We start from the raw sequence: 20,267 nt of genomic DNA, 5'->3' as shown, positions 1-20,267 counted from the left end.
ATGATCCTCATGGAGGAATATAATTTGGAATCGACCAAGTGGACATGGGGGCTATGGAACCATACTGGGGCACAGTATTCTGCAGTGGAATAGCATAATGCCAGAGAGGATGATCGTAGTGTGGAAGCGCTCGCGCCCCATGAGGAGCTGGCCAGTCTTGCAATGATGTTATTCCTCGCGCCCACCTTTGCTGCAGTTTTTATGTAGGCACTGAGCCCCAGCAATAACCCTGGAGGCAAAAAAAAAAAAATGAGCCTAAAGACCCATAACACTAAGGACTTCCAGGCTGGACAGACCCAGAAGGTGGCAGCTGTTTTTCACCAGTGGACAGAGATGGTGGAAGGGGAAGAGCCTGCATGCCTGCACGGGGTTACCCAGGGTTGGAAAGGCCAAGACTGAACAGAAAGCAATCCAGGGAAGAGTTGCTGAGTCAGGGAGGGCAAAAAGCAAAAAGAGAGGACAGAAGGAGTCACAGGCTGTCACCTTGCCAGGGCTTAGAATGGGGGTACAGCGGATTAAAAGAGAAAGAGAGGGAGAGACACCACAGCAGCAGCCAGAGCTTCCCCTGAGCCACTATAGTACTCTCCATGGAGTGCCAGGGCTCAAGCCTGGTCTGTTTGCTTCAGCAAGGCAGGCACCCTACCCAAAGAGCTATTTCTCCACCAGCTCCCCCCATCACCCTCCCTCTCTCTTCAGCTATGGTACTGGGAAAGATGCTCACAACCTCAGATGCCATTCTTTTTTTTTTTTTTTTTTTTGCCTCCAAGGTTATCACTGGGGCTCGGTGCCTGCACTAGGAATTCACTGCTCCTGGAGGCCATTTTTCCTATTTTTTTGCCCTTGTTGTTGCACTTGTTGTAGTTGTTATTGTTGTCATTGTTATTATTGTTGTTGGACAGGAAAGAGAGAAATGAGAGAAGAGGGGAAGACAGAGAGGAGGATAGAAAGATAGACACCTGTAGACCTGCTTCACTGCTTGTGAAGTGACCCCTCTGCAGATGGGGAGCCAGGGGCTCACACCCAGATCCTTATGCTGGCCCTTGTGCTTTGCGCCATGTGCACTTAATCAGCTGTGATGCCGCCCAGCTCCCTTGTTTTGTTTTTTATTTGATAGGGTAGAGATAAATTGACAGCAAAGAGGGGGAGAGAGAGAGACACTTGCAGACCTGCTTCAGCACTCATGAAGCTTCCTCCCTGCAGCTGAGGGGAGTGGGGGCTTGAACCAGGCAGGGGCTTTGTGCATGGTAACACGTGCTCTACTGGGTGCACCACTCCCCACCTGTATGTCAGTATCTTTTCTTCTTCTCCTTGTTCTCCTCCTGTCCTCATCCCCCTTTTTCCCAGGGCACTGCTCAGCTTTGGCTTACATTGGTAAGGGAGATTGAACGTGGGACATGGGAGCCTCAGGCATGAGAATCTTTCTGCATGACCACTATGCTGTCTCCCCCACCCCTGAGAATCTTTTCTTTGTTGCAACATTTTCCTTACACCCGTCCAAGTCTCTATGTACATACATAGTAATATCTAACCCCTGGGACCAGGAGATATGTCACCCAGTGGAATATGCATATGGCCCTGGGTTCACTGGGTTTGAGCCCCAGCACTACTTAGGAGCTCTGGGCAGGGTGTAGATAGCATAATGGTTATGCAAAGAGACTCTCCCACCTGAGGCTCCAAAGTCCCAGGTTCAAACTCCCTCACCACCGTAAGCAAGGTAAAAAAAAAAAAAAACCTCCATGGGTGGTGAAGTGGTGCCATGGTATCTGTCTTTTCTCTTTCAAAGCGAGGGGAGATAGAAAGAAGGAAGGAAAAGGGGCCAAGTGGTGGCGCACCTGGTTGAGCGCACAAGCTACAATGCGCAGGGATCTAGGTTTGAGCCCCCAGTCCCCACCCGCAGGGGGAAAGCTTTGCAAGTGGTGAAGCAGTGCTGCAGATGTCTCTCTGTCCCTCTCCCTATCTCCCCCTTCTCCATTTCTAACAGTCTCTATCCAGTAAATAATTTAAAACATTTAAAAAGGAAGGAAGGGTGAAATGTGAAAGAAATAGGGCCCAAGAATTTGCTCCACAATAATGTGCACGTGTTAGACCCTGATTCCCACGGGTGGAAGGGAGTGGCATACCTTGTTGAGCACACACTAGCATACATGAGAACCTGGGTTCAAGTCCTCAGTCCCCACCTGCAGGTAGGAAACATCTTGAGTGGTGAAGCAGTGCTGTAGGTGTCTCTCTGTCTTCCTTCCTCTCTATCCCCCCTCCCCTCTAAATTTATATGTCTCTATCCAATAAGTAAATATTTTTTAATTTTTAAAAAAGGTTGAAAAGTAATTCAGCTACATGTCTGAGGCTGCAGCTTCGATCCCTGGCACTGCCATATGCCAGAGCTGCGTAGTGCTCTGATTATTGTCTCTCTTATAAAGATAAATAATAATTACAACAAATCCAACCTTTAAGTTGAATTCATATACCAGGCAGTTTGGATGATTTGTGAGTTAATCTATGAATTAATCTTTGTAATAATCTGATATAATAGTTGTATTTGAAAGATTTACTTTCTTTTTTTTTTTTTTTTTTTTACTTTTTAAAAATATTTATTTTCCCTTTTGTTGCCCTTGTTTTGATTGTTGTTGTTATTGATGTTGTTGTTGGATAGAACAGAGATAAATGGAGAGAGGAGGGAAAGACAGAGACGGGGAGAGAAAGATAGACACCTACAGATCTGCTTCAGAGACTCGCCTGTAGTTGGGGAGCCTGGGGTTCGAACCCGGATCCTGATGCCGGTCCTTGCGCTTTGTGCCACCTGCGCTTAACCTTTCTTTTCTTTTATATAATTCACACCACGATTGTCTCTGGGACTCAATGCCAGCATTAAGAATCCACTGCTGGGGGAGTCGGGAGGTAGCGCAGCGGGTTGAGCACATGTGGCACGAAGCGCAAGGACAGGCATAAAGATCCCGGTTCGAGCTCCCGGCTCTCCACCTGTAGCAAAGTCGCTTCACAGGCGGTGAAGCAGGTCTATAGGTGTCTTTCTCTTCCCTTATCTGTCTTCCCCTCCTCTCTCCATTTCTCTCTGTCCTATCTAACAACGATGACATCAATAACTACAACAACAATAAAAAACAAGGGCAACAAAAGGAAAAATAAATGAATTAAAAATTTTTTTAGAAAATCCACTGCTGGAAGTCGAGCAGTAGTGCAGTGGGTTAAACACATGTGTCGTGAAGCACAAGGACCGGCGTAAGGATCCCCACCTGCAGGGGAGTCGCTTCACAAGCATGAAGCAGGTCTGCAGGTGTCTATCTTTCTCTCCCCCCCCTCCCCTCCTCTCTCAATTTCTCTCTGTCCTATCTAACGACAGCAACAACAACAACAATAATAATAACCACAACAATGATAAAACAACAAGAGCAACAAAAGGGGAAAAAATGGTCTCCAGGAGCAGTGGATTCGTTGTTCAGGCACCGAGCCTGGGCAATAACCCAGGAAGCAAAAAATTTTAAAAATACGCTGCTGGGGGCCTGGTGGTGGCACACCTGGTTGAGCGCACATGTTACAATGTATAAGGACCCAGGTTCCAGCCCCCAGTCCCCACTTGCAGGGGGGAAGCTTTGCAAGTAGTGAAGCAGGTCTACAGGTATCTCTCTGTTGCTCTCCCTTACTGTTTCCCCCTTCCCTCTCGATTTCCGGCTACCTCTATCCAATAAATAAAGATAATTTTTTAAAAAATTAAAGAAGAAGAATCCACTGCTGCTGGTGGCCATTTTTCCTTTTTTGCCTCCAGGGTTATCCCTGGGGCTCAGTGCCAGCACTATGAATCCACTGCCTTTTGGAGACCATTTTTTCCCGTTTTTTATTACCCTTGGTATTATTGTTATTGCTATAGGATGGAAAGAAATTGAAAGAGAAGGGGAAGACAGAGACGGGGAGAGAAAGATAGACACCTGCTGACCTTCACACTGTGATCCTTGCACCTGGTCCCTGTGCTTTGTGCCATGTGTGCTTAGCCCAATGTGCTACTGCCCACCCCACCCCCATTTTTCCTTTTTAAAAATATTTATCTATTCCCTTTTGTTGCCCTTGTTGTTTTATTGTCATAGTTATTATTATTGTTATTTATGTCACCGTTGTTGGATAGGACAGAGAGAAATCGAGATAGGATGGGAAGACAGAGAGAAAGAGAGACACCTGCAGACCTGCTTTACCGCTTGTGAAGCGACTCCCCTGTAGGTGGGGATCTGGGGGCTCAAACTGGGATCCTTACACTGGTCCTCACACTTTGCGCACGAGCGCTTAACCCACTATGCTATCGCCGGACACCCCATTTTTCCTTTTTTAAATGTCTTTCTTCCTTATTTTTTTTTAATTAGGACAGAAATAAATTGAAAGTGGAGAAAGAGACAAAAGAGATACACTTGTAGGGTGGAGGGTAGATAGCATAATGGTTATGCAAAGAGACTCTCCTGCCTGAGGCTCCAAAAGTCCCAGCTTCAATGCCCTGCACCACCATAAGCCAGAGCTGAACAGTGCTCTGATTGAGAGAGTGAGAGAGAGACTTGCAGACCTGCTTCACTGCTTGTGAAGCTCCCCCTACTCCTGCATGTGGAGAACAGGGGCTCAAACCTGGGTCCTTACGCGTGATAATATGTGCCCTCAACCAGGTGAACCACCTCCCATCTCCTGATTTTCAATGCTCTCATTGCATAGAGCTTTTTATATTCTTTTTAATATTTATTTATTTTCCTTTTTGTTGCCCTTATTCTTTTAATTGTTGTAGTTATTATTGTTGTTATTGATGTCACCTTTGTTGGATAAGACAGAGAGAAAGAGGAGGGGAAGACGGGGGGGGGGAGAAGAAAGATAGACACCTGCAGACCTGCTTCACCACCTGTGAAGTGACTTCCCTGCAGGTGGGGAGCCGGGGGCTCGAACTGGGATCCTTAGGCTGGTCCTTGCGCTTTGAGCCACGTGCTCTTAACCCGCTGCGCTACCACCCAACTCCCATTGCATAGAATTTTACAAGACAGCGCTGTCAAAGCACCTCCCCCTGTTGGTGTGGGCTAGGAATCAAACTGGAAGGCTCAGGCATGTGAGTCAGCTGCTCTACCAACTGAACTGTCTCTCTAGTCAGATAATAATTGCTCTTACAGATGAGGAAGCTGAAGTGTAGGAAGTAAATAATTTGTCCCAGGTAACCTGGCACCAGAATCTGCTGGATTTGATTTTTTTTTTTTCCCTTTTCTTTGCTTTCTTCCTTCCTTGTTACCAGAGCACTGCTCAACTCTGGTTTATGGTGGTACCTGGGATTGAACCTAGGACTTAAGAGTCACAGGCATGAAAGTCTTCTTCTATAACCATTATGCTGTTTCCCTCCCCCACCTCTTACTTTATTTCTTTGTCTTAACTATCAAGCAAAGAGACCACCATATATATAAACTAAGATATATGTGATTTTTTACATGTCTTTTAAGTATAATCATATTTTTTGTTTTTCAGTGCTGGGGCCTTGTGCATGGTCAATTCCATCACTCCCACACCAAGTTTTTAATTCTTTTAATTTCACACAGAGAGAAACAAGGAGAAGAGAGCACAAAACCATCTGGAGCTTCCCCTGGTGTTCTAGTGGTCCCATGTGGTATCCGGGCTCAAATCTAAAACTTTGCACCTAGTAATGTATTTGTTCTACTTGGTAAGTTATATCCTGACCCTTGTATATTTTCTAACCTCCACCATGGAACTGAGTTATCAATTAAATGTTTATTAAACTCTGAGGTTTTCTATTTTGTTTTTTACTTATTTGTAATTATACATATATGTGCCAATACCTATACTCACATATACACAGACAAAGTCCCCTTTGGTCTTTATTTTTTTAATTTATTAAAATATATTTTATTTATTAATGAGAGGGATAGGAGGAGAAAAATAACCAGACATCACTCCGGGAGTAGAGGCAACAGAGTGAAGTTTCTGGCTGGGTTTTGTCACCCCCTGGCCCCCCAGAGACAGGAATGTTGACTGTGTTATTGTGAAATCATTTGTATATTGTGAAGTGCTTTGCATAGGATGGGGTGGGTGATTTACATACAGGGAGGGGGGCATCTTAGAAATCCCAGAGCAGCATCCCACAGTGTCTTTCTCCCTTTGCAAAGCCACTTCGGGGTCTTCCAGTTCAGGACCCAGGGAGGGGCACAGAAGAGCACTTTGACAAAAGCCTGGTGGTGTGAGGCTCTCAGGAGGCTTGGAGGTGGGGGTGGGGGCTGCACCTTCCCAGAAGGAGCTGGGGGTTCCAGGCAGGGCAGCCTGGGAGCAGGAGGTGAGACTGGCACCCAGAGCAGCTCCTGTGAGCCAAGTGTACTCTGCAAGCCCAGGGAGGAGAGAAGTCAGGTCAAGTGAAAAGAGCGGTCACCAGAGACAGATGAGGGTCGGAGTATTGGAGACAACTCACCCCACCCCCGACAATTTCTGCCCCAGTGAGGAGCCACAAGGCCCCTTCCTGAATGTTCTGAGGCCTGTCTGATCCCAGGTAAGGTGCAAAGTGCAACAGCCAGACTGTCCCAACCCCTTTCTAAAAGGCGAGAAGTGGTCCCATTCACTCTGGGTTCCCCCCACGCTGACTTGGACCCGGGCTCTGCAGTCCCTGTCGCCCCCGGGGCCCTGGGCTCAGGGCACCTGTTGAATGGGGCAGCGAGAGGACTCGCGCGAGCAGACCGGGCGGCACCCAGCAGATGCCTGGCAGAACGCGCTCGTAATGAGAAAGCTACTGAGAGGCAGCACCGGGCTCCGGCTCCCGGAATTGGAGTCCAAGGGGCGGCCTGGAGCCTCGCAGCACTGGACCCCAAAGGGTTACAAGCCGTGGAGACAACGGCCTGAGGTTCCCAGCGAAAAACCAAAGCATAAAAATAATTCGATGAGTAAGAATAAAATTCCCTCTTCTGAGGTTCCCGGGGCCCGGCCCCTCCCTGCGGCAGACACTTCCCCTTTCCCGCGCTCATGGAGGAGCCAGGCCGGGCTGACTCAGAGCAGGAGCACCGCAGGCGCCCTCCCGCCCGGACGGCCGCGTGGTCCGGCAGCCGCGTGCGCCCCCGCGCGGCCGAGGGCGAACCCGCAGCCCGAGAGAGGAAGCGGCAGCCTGGCCCGCAAGCCCCGCGATCGGCCGCACGTCATCCCCGCAGAGCCGGCGCCGCCTCCGCCCCGGGCGGGCAGAGCTAAACTGAATGCCCACCGAAGTCCCCACTTCCGCCCGGCCCTCTCCTCCGCACCCCCACCCACACTGGCCCACCCGAGCGGAAGTGCGACGTCCACATGGGTCCCCCATGGCCGTGAGGCGGAAGCGCCCCGGGACCACCGCTCCCTCCCGACCCCCTGGGTGCGGCGTGGCGAGTTCCGGGCGGGTCCCGTGTGACGTGGCCGCGCGCTGGGGGCGGCTCCGGGCCGGGGGCCGGGCGGGGCAGAGCCGGGGCGGGGCGCGGGGCCGCAGCTGGATGGCCGGGGCCGCCCGGAGCGCCGCTGCCGCTGCACGGTGAGTGATCGGCTGTCCCCGGAGCCCCGGGAAGCCCCCAGACAAGCCCTTCGCGGGCCGTCATGTCAGCTCCCCGGGTCCCTCCTGCCTGTCGCCCCCCGTCCCTCCCCGCTTCCATCTCTCCCACTTTCTCCGGCTCTTGACTCCGCCGCTCTGATTTTCTCCGTTTCTCCCTGTCTCCTTCCCCCCCAGCCCTGCGGGGTGCATCAGGATCTCCCCTTGACACCCCGGGGTCCTAGACGAAGGCACCAGGCACCCCCCCATACACACGCACGCACGCACGCACGCACATACCAGCCCCACTCCTCCCTGAGCAGATGGGGAAACTGAGGCAGGAATCACCTCCTGAAGGTCACCGCCAGCGGCAGCCTGGACAGACCATTTTTCCACCTCACGCTTGAGTTTCCAGGCGGAACTTCTGTCGGGGTTGACTCACATCCCCAGTGCCCAGCAAGCTGCGTCCCCCCCAAAAAAAAAAAAAAAAAATAGAAGGAACAACCCCCTCCCCCAGTCCCCAGGCTCCCAGTGCCTCCTCCATGCCGGCACACTGACTGCTCAGCCACCTTCACAACAGCATGAGGAAGGCAGCTCGCCTCTCATTCCTACAGATGAGAAAACTAAGACTTGGAGGGGGTACAAGTTACAGGCTGTAGAGCCTGCAAGGTTTTGCAGTGGCCAAAGCACTGGACTTGCAAGCATGAGGTTCTGAGTTCAGTCCCCAGCATTGAATTATGCCAGCGTGCATATATATCCTCCACCCATCTCGTTAATTAATAAAGAAAATCTTAGTGGTCCGGGAGGTGGATAAAGCATTGGACTCTCAAGCATGAAGTCCTGAGTTTACTTTCTGACATCATGTGTGCAAGAGCGACACTCTGATTCTTTTCCTCTTTCTCTTCCCTCTCTCATTAGTTAATAAATCTTCTTGTAAGGTTTATTTAATGCATGGGGGGGTCACATGAAGCAGAAAGGAGAGAGGCAAGCTGAAGCATCACTCTAGTACATACAGCACCGAGAACTGAATCTCAAGAATGAAAGCCCAATGCTCTACCGGTGAAACCATAATTTAAAAAAAAAAAAAACCCTCTTATTCATTTTATTTTATTTGCCTCCAGGGTAATTGCTGGGGCTCCATGCCGTGCTATGAATCCACTGCTCCTGGAGGCCTTTTTTTCCATTCTGTTGCCCTTGTTGTTATTAATATTATTGTTGTTGCTGGATAGGACAGAGAGAATTTGAGGGAAGAGGCAGAGAGGAAGATAGACACCTGCAGACCTGCTTCACCAATTGTGAGGTGACCCCCCTGCAGGTGGACAGCCAGGGGCTCAAACAGGGATCCTTGCAATGGTCCTTGCACTTCTTGCCATGTGCGCTTAACCTGCTGCGCTACCACCCCGCCCCCCTTATTTATTTTAGATAGAGACAGACTGGCAGAGAGGAGACCACAGCATTGAACCTTCCCTTGATGCCGTGGGGGGCCACAGCAAAGCAGCCAACTATTTCACTGGCCCAATAGATCTTTTTTAAAAAATTAAATAGTGGGGGGGCTGGGTGGTGGTGCACCTGGTTGAGAGCATATGTTACAGCGCTCAAGGACCCGGGTTCGAACCCCTGATCCCCACCTGCAAGGGGAAAGCTTTTCAAGTGGTGAAACAGGGCTGCAGCTGTCTCTGACTCTCTCCCTATCTCCTCCTTCCTTCTCCATTTATGACTGTATCTATCCAATAAATAAAGATAATAAAAAACTTTAAAAACAATTAAATAGTGGGAAGTGTTGCAGTGGTAGACGTTTGGACTTCCAAGCATGAAGTCCCAAATTCGATCCCACACACCACATGGCAGAATGCTGCTCTGGCCTCTCTCCTTATAGAGATAAGGAGAAACAAACAAAATAAAATTTGTCTTAATTTTTTTCTTTTTAAAAAACCTTTATTTATTTATTGGACAGAGACAGCCATAAATTAAGGGGGAAGGGGGTAATAGAGAGGGAGAGAGACACCTGCAGCACTGCTTCACCACTTGCGAAGCTTTCCCACTGCAGGTGGGGACCAGAGGCTCAAACCTGGGTCCTTGTGCATTGTAACATGTGCGCTTAACCAGATGTGCCACCACCTGGCCCCTAAATTTGTTTTAATTTTAAATTAAAAAATAAAAGTTAACTGGTCTGGGAGGTGGCGCAGTAGATAGGGCCATGGACTCTCAAGCATGAAGTCCTGACTTCAATCCCTCCCCTGCAGCACACGTGCCAGAGTAATATCTGGTTCTTTCTCTCTCCTCCTATCTTTCTTATAAATAAATAAAATATTTAAAATAAATAAATAATAAAAACTAAGGGCAGGTCTCCAGACTCTGCTCTGCACATCTGTGAGGACACTCAGCCTCCCATCTGCCTCTAGGCCCTAGGGACACTCGGCTCATTTCCTAGGAAGACGCCTGGCTCAGCTGGCCAGTCACCCCCGTGCACCTCCTCATGTCCTGCCATGCAGCCCAGTGGGGCTAGTCTGGGTCTCTGAGTCCCTGGAGTGTCCTCACTGGGGCAGTCCTGGTGGCACCGCCATCCCCTGGCAGCCGGAGACACCCAGCTGGGCTGGGCCTGCCGGTGGCTCCTCTAGGGAAACAGCCAGCACCTCGCCCTGTCATTAAGGAAAGTTTAGCCTCAGGCTGCCGGACGGGCTGACACACAGTCTGGCACCAGCTCACCAGGAAAAAACGTGAGGGCTTGGGGAGCCAGGCCCCCTTGCCCTGTGCACCCACAGCCTTCGGGTCCCCAGATGCCCAGAGCAAGGCCAGCAGGAGGGTGGGCGCCATGGCCACTCAAGGAGGGGGAGTGACTGAGATGCCACATCTCTGCAGGTGTGTGCTCAAGGGTGGCCCTCTTCGGGTGGCCTTTGTGTTTTGCAGCTCGTGGCATGCCTGGATGTCCCTGCCCTGGCCGCAGCATGGCGGGCCTGAGGCTCCTCTTGGTCACCTCGCTAGCCCTGGAGTTTCTGGGAGGTGTGGGGGGCTCCCAGCAGGCCCTCCGGAGCCGGGGGGCCGCAGCTGCCTGCCGTCTGGATGGCAAAGAGAGCGAGTCCTGGGGTGCAGTGCTGAATGGGGAGAGGCTGGATACCTGGGTCTGCTCGCTGCTGGGCTCGCTCCTGGTGGGGCTGAGTGGGGTCTTCCCGCTGCTCGTCATCCCCCTGGAGATGGGGACCACGCTGCGCTCGGAAGGTGGGTGACTGTCCCTTGCCCCACTCTGTGGCCCTGAGAAGAGTGAGAGAGAGAGAGAGAGAGAGTGTGTGTGTGTGTGTGTGTGTGTGTGTGTGTGTGTGTGGTAGGAACAGGATAGTTTGTCACCTTAGCCTGGGCTGCCTCCTTGCTTATTTGTTCAGTCATCCAGAGGTTTATTCTGAAAGAATAAAAAGACAACAGGGACTGGAAAGGTAGCCCACAGGTAGGGTGCCAACATGGTGCTCAAGACCCAGGTTCAAACCCCAGCACCACCTGGGGGCACTATGACAACAGAGGAAGCTTGAGTGCTGTGGGGGACTCCCCCCTCTGTCTGAATGATCAAACTTTTTTTTCTTATATTTGATAGGTTAGAGAAAATTTGAGAAGAGAAGGCAGATAGAAAGGGAGAGAGACAGACATCTGCAGCACTGCTTCACCACTCATGAGGCTTCCCATCTGTAGGTGAGGAGCAGGGACATGAACCCGGGTCCTTGAGCATGGTAACATGTGCACTCAACCCGGTGTGCCACTGCTGCCCCTCTGAATAAAATCATGGTGCTTGTGTGAGGTCCCAGTTCCACACAAAACAAAAACTAAAATATCTACCAGGAAGCAGTCTGCATGCCAGACTGCCTGGGTTCACATCATCCTTCTCATTCTCCTTCTTTTATTTATTTAGATAGGACAGAGAAAATTGAGAGGAGGCAGGGGTAGTGGCACACCTGGTTGAGTGCACATGTTACAAGGCACAAGGACCCAAGTTCAAGCTCCCAGTCCCCACCTGTAGAGTGAAAGCTTTCCGAGTGGTGAAGCAGGGCTGCAGGTGTCTCTCTGTCTCTCTCCCTATCAACCCCTTCCCTCTCAATTTCTGGCTGTCTCTATCCAATAAATAAAGATAATACAAAAAAATGTTAAGAGTGAGAAACGGGTGGGGGTGTAGCATACTAGTTATGCAAAGAGACTTTCATGCCTGAGGCTCTCAAGTCCCAGTTTTTTGTTTTTAAGATTTTATTTATTTATGAGAAAGACAGGAGGAGAGAGAAAGAACCAGACATCACTCTGGCACATGTGCTGCCAGGGATCAAATTCAGGACCTCATGCTTGAGAGTCCAAAGCTTTACCACTGCACCACCTCCCGGACCACTCAAGTCCCAGTTTGAATCCCCCACACCACCATAAGCCAGAGCTGAGCAGTGCTCTGGTTAAAAAAAAAAAAAAAAAAAAAAAAGAGTGAAAGAGAAATCTACCTGCATCACTATTTCACCACTCATAAAGCTTCCCCCTTGGGGCTGGGCACACTGGGTTAAGCGCACATGGTACAAAGTGCACGGAATGGCGTAAGGATCCCAGTTCGAGTCCCTGGCTCTCCACCTGTAGGGGGGGTCACTTCACAAGTGGTGAAGCAGGTCTGCGGATGTCCTTCTCTCCCCCCTCTGTCTTCCCCTCCTCTCTCTATTTCTGTCTGTCCTATCCAACAACAATGATAGCAACAATAAACAAAAAGGGCAACAAAAAAAAAAATAGCCTCCAGGAGCAGTACATGCATAGTGCAGGCACGGAGCCCCAGTGAACCCTGGAGAAAAAAAAATCGTAATAACTAATAAAATAAAATAAAACAAAGAAAGTCATAATAATAAAATTAAAAAAAAAAAAGCTTCCCCCTGCAGATGGGGACTGATGGCTTGAACCTGGGTCCTTGAACATTATAATGTGTGTGATCCACTGTGTCTGCTGCCACCTGGTCCCTCAAATCATGCTTCTAGGGCTGGTGAACTAGTTCACTTCCAAAGTGCTCTGCTTTGCCATGGCCAAGACCCAAGTTCCAGCCTCTACTGCGCTGAAGGAAGCTTTGGCGGTGTAGTCTCTTTCACTCTTTCTTCTCTAACTCTGTATCTTTCTTTCTTTCTTTTTTTTTTTTTTTAATTGGCCTCGTGGGACCGGGTGGTGGCATACCTGGCTGGGCACACATGCTGCAATGCTCAAGGACCTGGGTTCGAGCCCCCAGTACCCATCTACAAGGGGAAATCTTTGTGAGTGGTGAAGCAGGGCTGCAGGTGTCTCTCCCTTCTCTGTCACTTCCTTCCCTCTCGATTTCTGGCTGTCTCTATCCAATAAATAAATATTTACAAATTATTTTCAAAAATAATAAATTGGCCTGGAGCCAATTATTTTTATTATCTTTATTTATTGGATAGAGACAGCCAGAAATTGAGAGAAAGGGGGATCTAGAGAGGGAGAGACACAGAGAGACAGCTGCAGCTCTGCTTCACCATTTGTGAAGCTTTCCCCCTACAGGTGGGGACCAGGGGCTCGAACTCAGGTCTTTACACATTGTAACATGTGTGCTCAACCAGATGCACCACCACCTGGACCCCTTCTGTCTCTATCTTTAAAAAAAAAAAAGGGTCCAGCGGTAGTACAGCTGGTTAAGTGCACGTGGTGTGAAGCACAAGGACCAGCATAAGGATCCTGGTTCAAGCCCATGGCTCCCCATCTGCAGGGGTGGGTCGCTTCACAGGTGGTGAAGCTGGTCTGAAGGTGTCTGTCTTTTTCTCCCCCTCTGTCTTCCCCTTCTCTCAATTTTTCTGTCCTATTCAACATCAACAACAACAGCAATGACAACAATAATAATAACAACGAGGGTAACAAACAAGGGCAACAAAATGGGAAAAATGGTCTCCAGGAGCAGTGGATTCATAGTGCAGGCACTGAGGCCCAGCAATAACCCTGGAGGCAAAAAAAGAAAGAAAAATCATGTTTCAGCAACTTGCCAGCTGGGTGGCGTTTGGACAAGTTACTTAACTTCTATGTCTGACCTCCAGCCTTCAAGATCAGGGTAGGGGGCTGGGCCGTGGTGCACATTACCATGTGCAGGGGCCTGGTTCAAGTCCCCGGTTCTCACCTACAGGGTGTGAGGCAGTGCCACAGCTTGCTCTCTCTCTCTTTCTGTCACTCTCTCTTTCCTTCCCTACCTCTCCCCCTCCCTTCTTAATTTCTCTCTGTCCTATCAAATTAAGTACATAGTTAAAAAAAAAAAAAGCCAGGATAATAACAGTATCTCGCTCTAGCTGTGCTGTGGAGACTGGTGCCTGTCTGATGCAGGGAAAGGCGGGGTTCTTGGCCTCGTGCTGGGTACAGAGTAGTGGCAGCAAGCCACACCACCTCTCCTGTCACCTCAGCCCCTTGGGCAATAGACCCCAGCTAGACAGGCCCTGGTTCATCTGGACCCCTGAGGAGAAACCCAAGAGGCAGCACAGGCTCCACAGAAATGCCTCCTTGATTCCCGTCTGTCCCCAGCGGCATGTTGTGACGAGAAAAGTTCGATGGCATAGGGAGCTTTAAAACACGCAGCTGCTGCCACCGCACCCAAGAGTGTGAGCAATATTACTGGGCCAGAGCCCCAGGAATCTGAAACAAGTGCCAGGGGCTGGTGCTGCTGCCAGGCTGAGAGCCGGGGAGCACGTCTGTGCCTGGCTGAGGACTGGCACCGCAGCTGGAAAGGTAGCTCTATTACATCAGGCCCTCGGATGGGAGAGCTGGGCTTGAAGCTCCATTTTCCAATGGGGAAGCACAGGTGCAGAGAAAGCCGGCCCAGCAGCAGTGGCTTCCTGGGATCCACCCCACACCCTGCTGCTCTCTGCCGCCAGTTTGGGCATGACACTCTAGGGCATTTCCAGCTCTGGATGCTGCAAGTTTGCAAAAGTCTCCCAAATTGCTGTAACAAGGGTTGGAGGGCAGGGGCCTGGAAGAGATAGCACACAGTTTACACAACAGAGTTTCCTACCTGAGGCAAAGAGTCCCTAAAGTCAATCCCTGGCACCACCACTAGCAGAACTAAGTAGTGTTTCGGTTTGAACAATAACAAAAAAAAAAAAAAAAAAAAAGAGGAGCTGGCAGTGGCTTAGCACACACTTGATCGAGCACACACATTCAAGTACTGAGTTCAAGTCCCTGCCCCACCTGCAGAAGAAAAGCTTCATGAGCACTGAAGCAGTGCTGCAGGTGTCTCTGTCTTCCCCTTTTCTCTCCAATTTTTCTGCCTCCAATAAATAATTTTAATGTAAGGCGGGGGCTAAGAAGATAAAGCCTCCTGTGTAGAGGGCCACAAGATAGTTTCCCAGGCACCGGGCGCTGGCACAGTGTTTAAACACTCATGGCGCGAAGCACAAGGACCGGCGTAAGGATGCCAGTTCGAGCCCCAGCTCCCCACCTGCAGGGGAGTCACTTCACAGGCGGTGAAGCAGGTCTGCAGGTGTCTGTCTTTCTCTCCCCCTCTCTGTCTTCCCCTCCACTCTTGATATCTCTCTATCCTATCAAGCAACAATAACAATAATACTAACAGCAAATAATAACAATAAACAAGGGCAAGCAACAAAAGGAAAAAAAATAGCCTCCAGGAGCAGTGGATTCATAATGCAGGCACCAAGCCGCAGCAATACCCTGGAGGCAAAAAAAAAAAAAAAAAAAGAGAGATAGCTTCCCTGCTGGAGCACATACTTTACCCTCAGTGAGGACCTGGGCTCAAACCCCTGGCCACCATATGCAGAGAGAAAACTTCACAAGCGGTGGGGCCGTGCTGTGGTGTCACTCCGTCTCTCTGTGTGTCGTTCCCCCTCTACCTGGAAACAAGAAGAGTCCACCAAAGTGGCAGACAGTGTGAGTTGTGGGGCCAGGTGGTGGCGCACTTAGTTAAGTGCACATACCAGTGTACAAGGCCCCAGGGTCAAAGCCCCTGGTCCCCACTTACAGGGGGAAAGCTTCATAAGTGGTGAAATAGCATTGCAAGTGTCTCTCTCTCGTTTTTTTTTTTTTTGCCTCCAGGGTTATTGCTAGGGCTCAGTGCCTGTACTACTAATCTACTGTTCCTGGTGACCAATTATTCTGATTTTTTTGGGATAGGACAGAGAGAAATTGAGAGGGGAAGAGAAGACAGAGAGGGGGGAGAGAAAGACATCTGCAGACCTGCTTCACTGTTTGTGAAGCGACCCCCTCCCCACCCCTCAGGTGGGAAGCCAGGGGCTCGAACTAGTATCCTTAACGTAGGTCCTAGCACTTTGCATTATGTGTGCTTAACCTGGTGTGCTACTGTCTGGCCTCCTCTCTCTCCCTATCTTCCTCCTAGTACAATAACAAAGTAAATAAAATTAAAAAGAACAATGCAGCTGTGAAGCCCTGGAGAAACTGAGTCCCAGGGAAATGTGTCCAAGGTCACCAGCTGGTGGGCTAGTCAGGTGACTAGGAGCAGTCAGGCTTAACCCTGGAGTAGTTGGTCAGTGTCTCAGCCCTTTGCAGGCAGGTCGTGCTCATTCCTGCGGAGCACCCAGCCCTTACTGGACCTGAGGGTGGAGGCCCAGCATTCCAGAAGCTGGAAGTCTGCTGGGAACAACACAGACCTCAGGAAACTGGGTGGGACAGAGGTAGGCCAGCCCTCAGACCCTGCTCCTCTGCCTTACAGCTGGGGCCCGGCACCTGAAGCAGCTGCTCAGCTTCGCCTTGGGAGGACTCCTGGGTAACGTGTTTCTCCACCTGCTGCCCGAGGCATGGGCCTACACATGCAGCGCCAGCCCTGGTAAGAGAAGCTATGGGCAGGGCCGGGTGGTGGTGCACCTGGTTGAGCGCACATGTTACAGTGCGGGTTCAAGCCCCTGGTCCCCACCTGCAGGGAGAAAGCTTTGCAAGTGCTGAAGCAGGGCTGCGGGTGTCTCTCTCTCTCTCCCTCTGTCTCCCCCTTCCCTCTCGATTTCTGCCTGTCTCTATCCAATTAATAAATATATTTTTAAAGAGGACCTCTTAAAAAAAGAGAGAGAAGGGGGTCGGGCGGTGGCGCAGTGGGTTAAGCGCACGTGGCGCAAAGCGCAGGGACCGACGTAAGGATCCCGGTTTGAGCCCCCAGCTCCCCACCTGCAGGGGAGTCGCTTCACAGGTGGTGAAGCAGGTCTGCAGGTGTCTATCTTTCTCTCCCTCTCTCTGTCTTCCCCTCCTCTCTCCATTTCTCTCTGTTCTATCCAACAACAAAAGCAACGTCAACAATGGCAATAATAACTGCAACAAGGCTGCAACAACTAGGGCAACAAAAAGGGGGAAAAAATGGCCTCCAGGAGCGGTGGATTCATGGTGCAGGCACCGAGCCCAGCAATAACCCTGGAGGAGAAAAAAAAAAGAGAGATAAGCTGTGGGCTGGGGGGCCTGGGTGATGAGGGGGTCCAGGTGTCTGCTGGGGGCCATAAACCAACTCCCCCCACACGCACTCAGCCTGGCCTGGCAACGCTGCCTCCCGCAGGTGGTGAGGGGCAGAGCCTGCACCAGCAGCAGCAGCTGGGGCTGTGGGTTATCGCTGGCTTCCTGACATTCCTGGCATTGGAGAGGATGTTCTTGGACAACAAGGAGGAGCGTAGCAGCCAGGTGAGCCTGGGAGCCTAGGCCTGAGGAGGCCTCTGTCCTGGGAACTCTGGGAGCTCCAGGCCCTTGCTGAGGAGAAGCCAGGGAGTGACAGCATTGTGGGGCCAAGGGCTCCAGCTGCAGAGCAGCCTGGCCCATCTCTCTCCGTTTCCTCACTACTTCCTTCTTGTGTCCCCCCTGGCTGAGGGGGGCACCTAATGGCGCCTCTCCCGGCCCTAGGCCCCTCGCAAAGACCCTGCTGCTGCCGAGCTCAATGGAGGCCGCTCCCTGGCCCAGCCGGCTGCAGCGCCCGGCTTGAGCGCCATGGTCCGGAACGTCAGAGTGAGTGGCCCACTTGCTTGCTCGGGGTCCCCCACCCCCAAAGCCCAGCCTGTCTCAGCCCAACCTGCTCTCTCCTCACCCAGGTCAGCGGCTACCTCAACCTGCTGGCCAACACCATCGACAACTTCACTCACGGGTTGGCTGTGGCCGCCAGCTTCCTCGTGAGCAAGAAGGTGAGTGACCGGTGGGGCAGACAGGCAGCCCCAGCGGGGACCGGGGTCTGCAGGTCCCCACGCTGCTTGCTGCTCCCTGTCACCCCCTGCTGTTCTCCTGGACACTGCCTTCTTTTGTCCCCAGCCACTGGTCTGTTCTTGCTGTGAACACGCCTTCTTGGAACCACATGCCTCTCTGCCAGGTTGCCAGAGGGCCCCTGCCTGCTGCTTCTCCCTCCATCTCCTCACTCTGCCCCCTGTGTTCTGCCTGCTCTCAGACTGGCTGACATCTCCCACTCCCCCCCCCCCCCCCGGCCCCACCCAGTGGTCTCCACCTGACTCTGCTCCCCCTGCCTCACTCTGAGATACTGACTCCTTATCCTTCGGGCCTCAGCTGGAATGCATTTCCTCAGAGGCCTTTGCTGACCCCTCATCTAACTCGGACCCTGCTCCTCCCTGGCACCTGTCACAGCGTGTGATGGCACAGTTCTGTGTGGCCACCAGGCCTGGCCTCTCCCCTCCAAACTGTGAGCTTCGAGGGGACGGCTTCCTTATCTCTTGTCACTCACTGCGCTGTCCCCAGTAGCCAGACTGTAGCCAGAGCACTCAGAGCAGATGTTTTAGAGAGTGGACAAGTGGGTGCCCTGGCACAGACTCCCCCTCCCTGCAGATCGGGCTCCTGACCACCCTGGCCATCCTCCTGCACGAGATCCCACATGAGGTGAGAAGAGGCAGTGGAGACCTGGGTTTCGAGGAGGATGTGGGGTGTCAGCTCGGGGGCTGGGCCTGGAGTTGCCCTGCCTAGTCCTTGGCTGAGTGCCAGCCTTCTTGGGCCTGGTTCTACAGAGGTGCTGGGGAACCTGGATCCAGGGCCCAGGGTGACCGTCTGGATCTCCCCACAGGTGGGCGACTTTGCCATCCTGCTCCGGGCTGGCTTTGACCGATGGAGCGCTGCCAAGCTGCAGCTCTCGACAGCACTGGGGGGCCTGCTGGGTGCCTGCTTTGCCATCTGTACACAGTCCCCCAAGGGAGTAGGTACGGGTGCATGGGTTGGGGCAGCAGTGGGGGGTGGCCTGGAGCAAAGGAGCCCCGCCCTGACATCCAGGTCTGTCCCTGTGGGAGGGGCTGTGGCTGCACAGCCCCCTGGACCCCCAGCCAGTCAGCCTGCTCTTCCCTGCTCCCCGCCCCCCCCCAGAGGAGACTGTGGCCTGGGTCCTGCCCTTCACCTCGGGCGGCTTCCTCTACATTGCCCTGGTCAATGTGTTGCCAGACCTCCTGGAGGAAGAGGACCCATGGTGAGCACCCCAGCCCCAGCCACTCCCAGGGCTCTGCCCCCAGCCCCCACTGAACCCCACTCCTCTGGCACAGGCACTCACTGCAGCAGGTGCTCCTGCTCTGCTCAGGCGTCCTGGTGATGGTGCTGTTCTCGCTCTGCGTGGAGTAGCTGTCCCAGCCCCCGCCCCCCCACAGCAATAAGACTTGGATTCGCTGTGACCACGTGTGAGGCAGAGGGCGAGTGTCTGTGAGCAAGCGAGCGAGCCCCTGGCCCGGCCGATGGTGTGTGCGTGCACGTGGTGTGCACGTGTGACGGGTGTGTGCGAGACCCACAAGAGTCCTGATGCCTGTGCTGCCCTCTCGTCCAGTTAGGAAGCAGCAGAGGTGGTTCCAGGCAGAGGCCTCCCCAACAAAACCCTGAGGGGGGGGGGGAATGAGAGCAGCCCAGAACAACAGACCCCAAAGCTGCCTCTCACTGGTGCTTGGGTTCCTGGCCTGAAAGGGAGCCCGTCAGCACGGTGCCCAGCCCTGGGCATCCAGGGACTACAGCTGTGGCACCCTCTGCTGGGCCCACTGCCCTGGCCCTCCCTTCACCAGCTCTAAGGCCAAAGAAAGGAGAGACAGGGTGCCTGCGTAGCCCCCAGCTCCCCTCAGCACTGACAGCCCTGCTCCTCCCGGCATGCACAGGGAGATGCTTCCTAAGATCTTTCCCTCGCCGCTGCCTACCCTGGGCTGCTGCTGTGGCCGCAGTGAATGTTCCCTGGCAGCGCCGGCAGCTCCTGCCACCTCCAACTGCCAAACGGCAGCCCACAGGGCCTGGAGCGGCCTCTAGTCCAGTCCAGCTCAGGGATGCCCCAGCCAGTCCGGGGGCAGAGTGAGGCTGAGCCCCAGCTGCCCCCCTTGCTCGCCTGCTGAGTGGGAGCGGCGAGGACCCAGTGCATTGTCAGCACTCAGGAATGTGCTCTGGGAGAATGCTGAAGCCATAATCCCCAGCTATTTCCCTTGGCTGGAGCCCAGGTACTCTCAGCTGGTCCATTCCAGAGGGCTCTGGCTGAGCTGCGGGCCGTGGGAGTTCTGAGGTGGCTGTGGAGAGCCTGCAGTGGGTCACAGCACTTCTGCTGTGGTTCCATTGGTCTCTGTAAATACTTGTTCTATAAATAAGATGCAAATAAATGTTCTACACCAACTGGCTGCCTCTGTTCTGCACACTGGAGCCCGGGAGCTGCTGGTCCAGTCCAGCTCCTGCTGCCTCCAGTCATAACCACCCCCATCACCCCTTCAGTGTTTCTCAAACAGGGAGTGACATTCCACTTTCCTCTGGCTTGTTCTGTTGTTAGCTTCTGATTCTAACTACACAAGCTGTGGTCCATGTCATTCCCAGTGGTGGTCCCCAT

At 52.4% G+C, this 20,267-nt stretch overlaps 1 protein-coding gene and 1 long non-coding RNA gene across 5 annotated transcripts; one reads left to right on the top strand and one right to left on the bottom strand.

The window, feature by feature from the left end:
• Window positions 1–7,374: 7,374 nt before the first annotated feature.
• Window positions 7,375–20,059, top strand: SLC39A13 (solute carrier family 39 member 13). 4 transcript variants are annotated; one of them, XM_060176471.1, is made up of 10 exons: window positions 7,377–7,516; window positions 10,418–10,726; window positions 16,182–16,295; window positions 17,007–17,128; window positions 17,345–17,446; window positions 17,530–17,619; window positions 18,269–18,319; window positions 18,501–18,629; window positions 18,794–18,893; window positions 18,967–20,059. In XM_060176471.1, the coding sequence occupies exons 2-10, from the start codon at window positions 10,426–10,428 to the stop codon at window positions 19,011–19,013; spliced, it is 1,056 nt and encodes a 351-aa protein (XP_060032454.1). In that variant the 5' UTR covers window positions 7,377–7,516; window positions 10,418–10,425; the 3' UTR covers window positions 19,014–20,059. The 4 variants fall into 4 exon arrangements, with proteins under 4 accessions (XP_060032455.1, XP_060032456.1, XP_060032454.1 ...); XM_007519048.3 differs by having other exon boundaries at window positions 7,378–7,516; window positions 18,501–18,633; XM_060176472.1 differs by lacking the exon at window positions 17,345–17,446 and having other exon boundaries at window positions 7,375–7,516; window positions 18,501–18,633.
• LOC132533850 (uncharacterized) lies at window positions 10,651–16,186 on the bottom strand. The gene is made up of 3 exons (XR_009545589.1): window positions 15,229–16,186; window positions 10,853–10,904; window positions 10,651–10,759 (listed from the first exon to the last, which is right to left on the bottom strand). It is a non-coding gene; the product is annotated as an uncharacterized LOC132533850 (long non-coding RNA).
• Window positions 20,060–20,267: the final 208 nt, after the last annotated feature.

The sequence above is a fragment of the Erinaceus europaeus genome, chromosome 17 (genome assembly GCF_950295315.1).
Source record: "Erinaceus europaeus chromosome 17, mEriEur2.1, whole genome shotgun sequence".
NCBI classification, from domain to species: Eukaryota; Metazoa; Chordata; class Mammalia; order Eulipotyphla; family Erinaceidae; genus Erinaceus; species Erinaceus europaeus.
This window is presented reverse-complemented; position numbering and strand designations above follow the sequence as displayed.

Excerpts from the sequence above, each read along its gene's own strand:
- SLC39A13 (XM_007519048.3), top strand. The coding sequence starts at position 10,426 with ATGCCTGGATGTCCCTGCCCTGGCCGCAGCATGGCGGGCCTGAGGCTC. Across the intron at positions 16,296-17,006 it reads CACATGCAGCGCCAGCCCTG|GTGGTGAGGGGCAGAGCCTG; the intron begins GTAAGAGAAGCT and ends TGCCTCCCGCAG. Across the intron at positions 18,320-18,500 it reads TGCACGAGATCCCACATGAG|GTGGGCGACTTTGCCATCCT; the intron begins GTGAGAAGAGGC and ends ATCTCCCCACAG.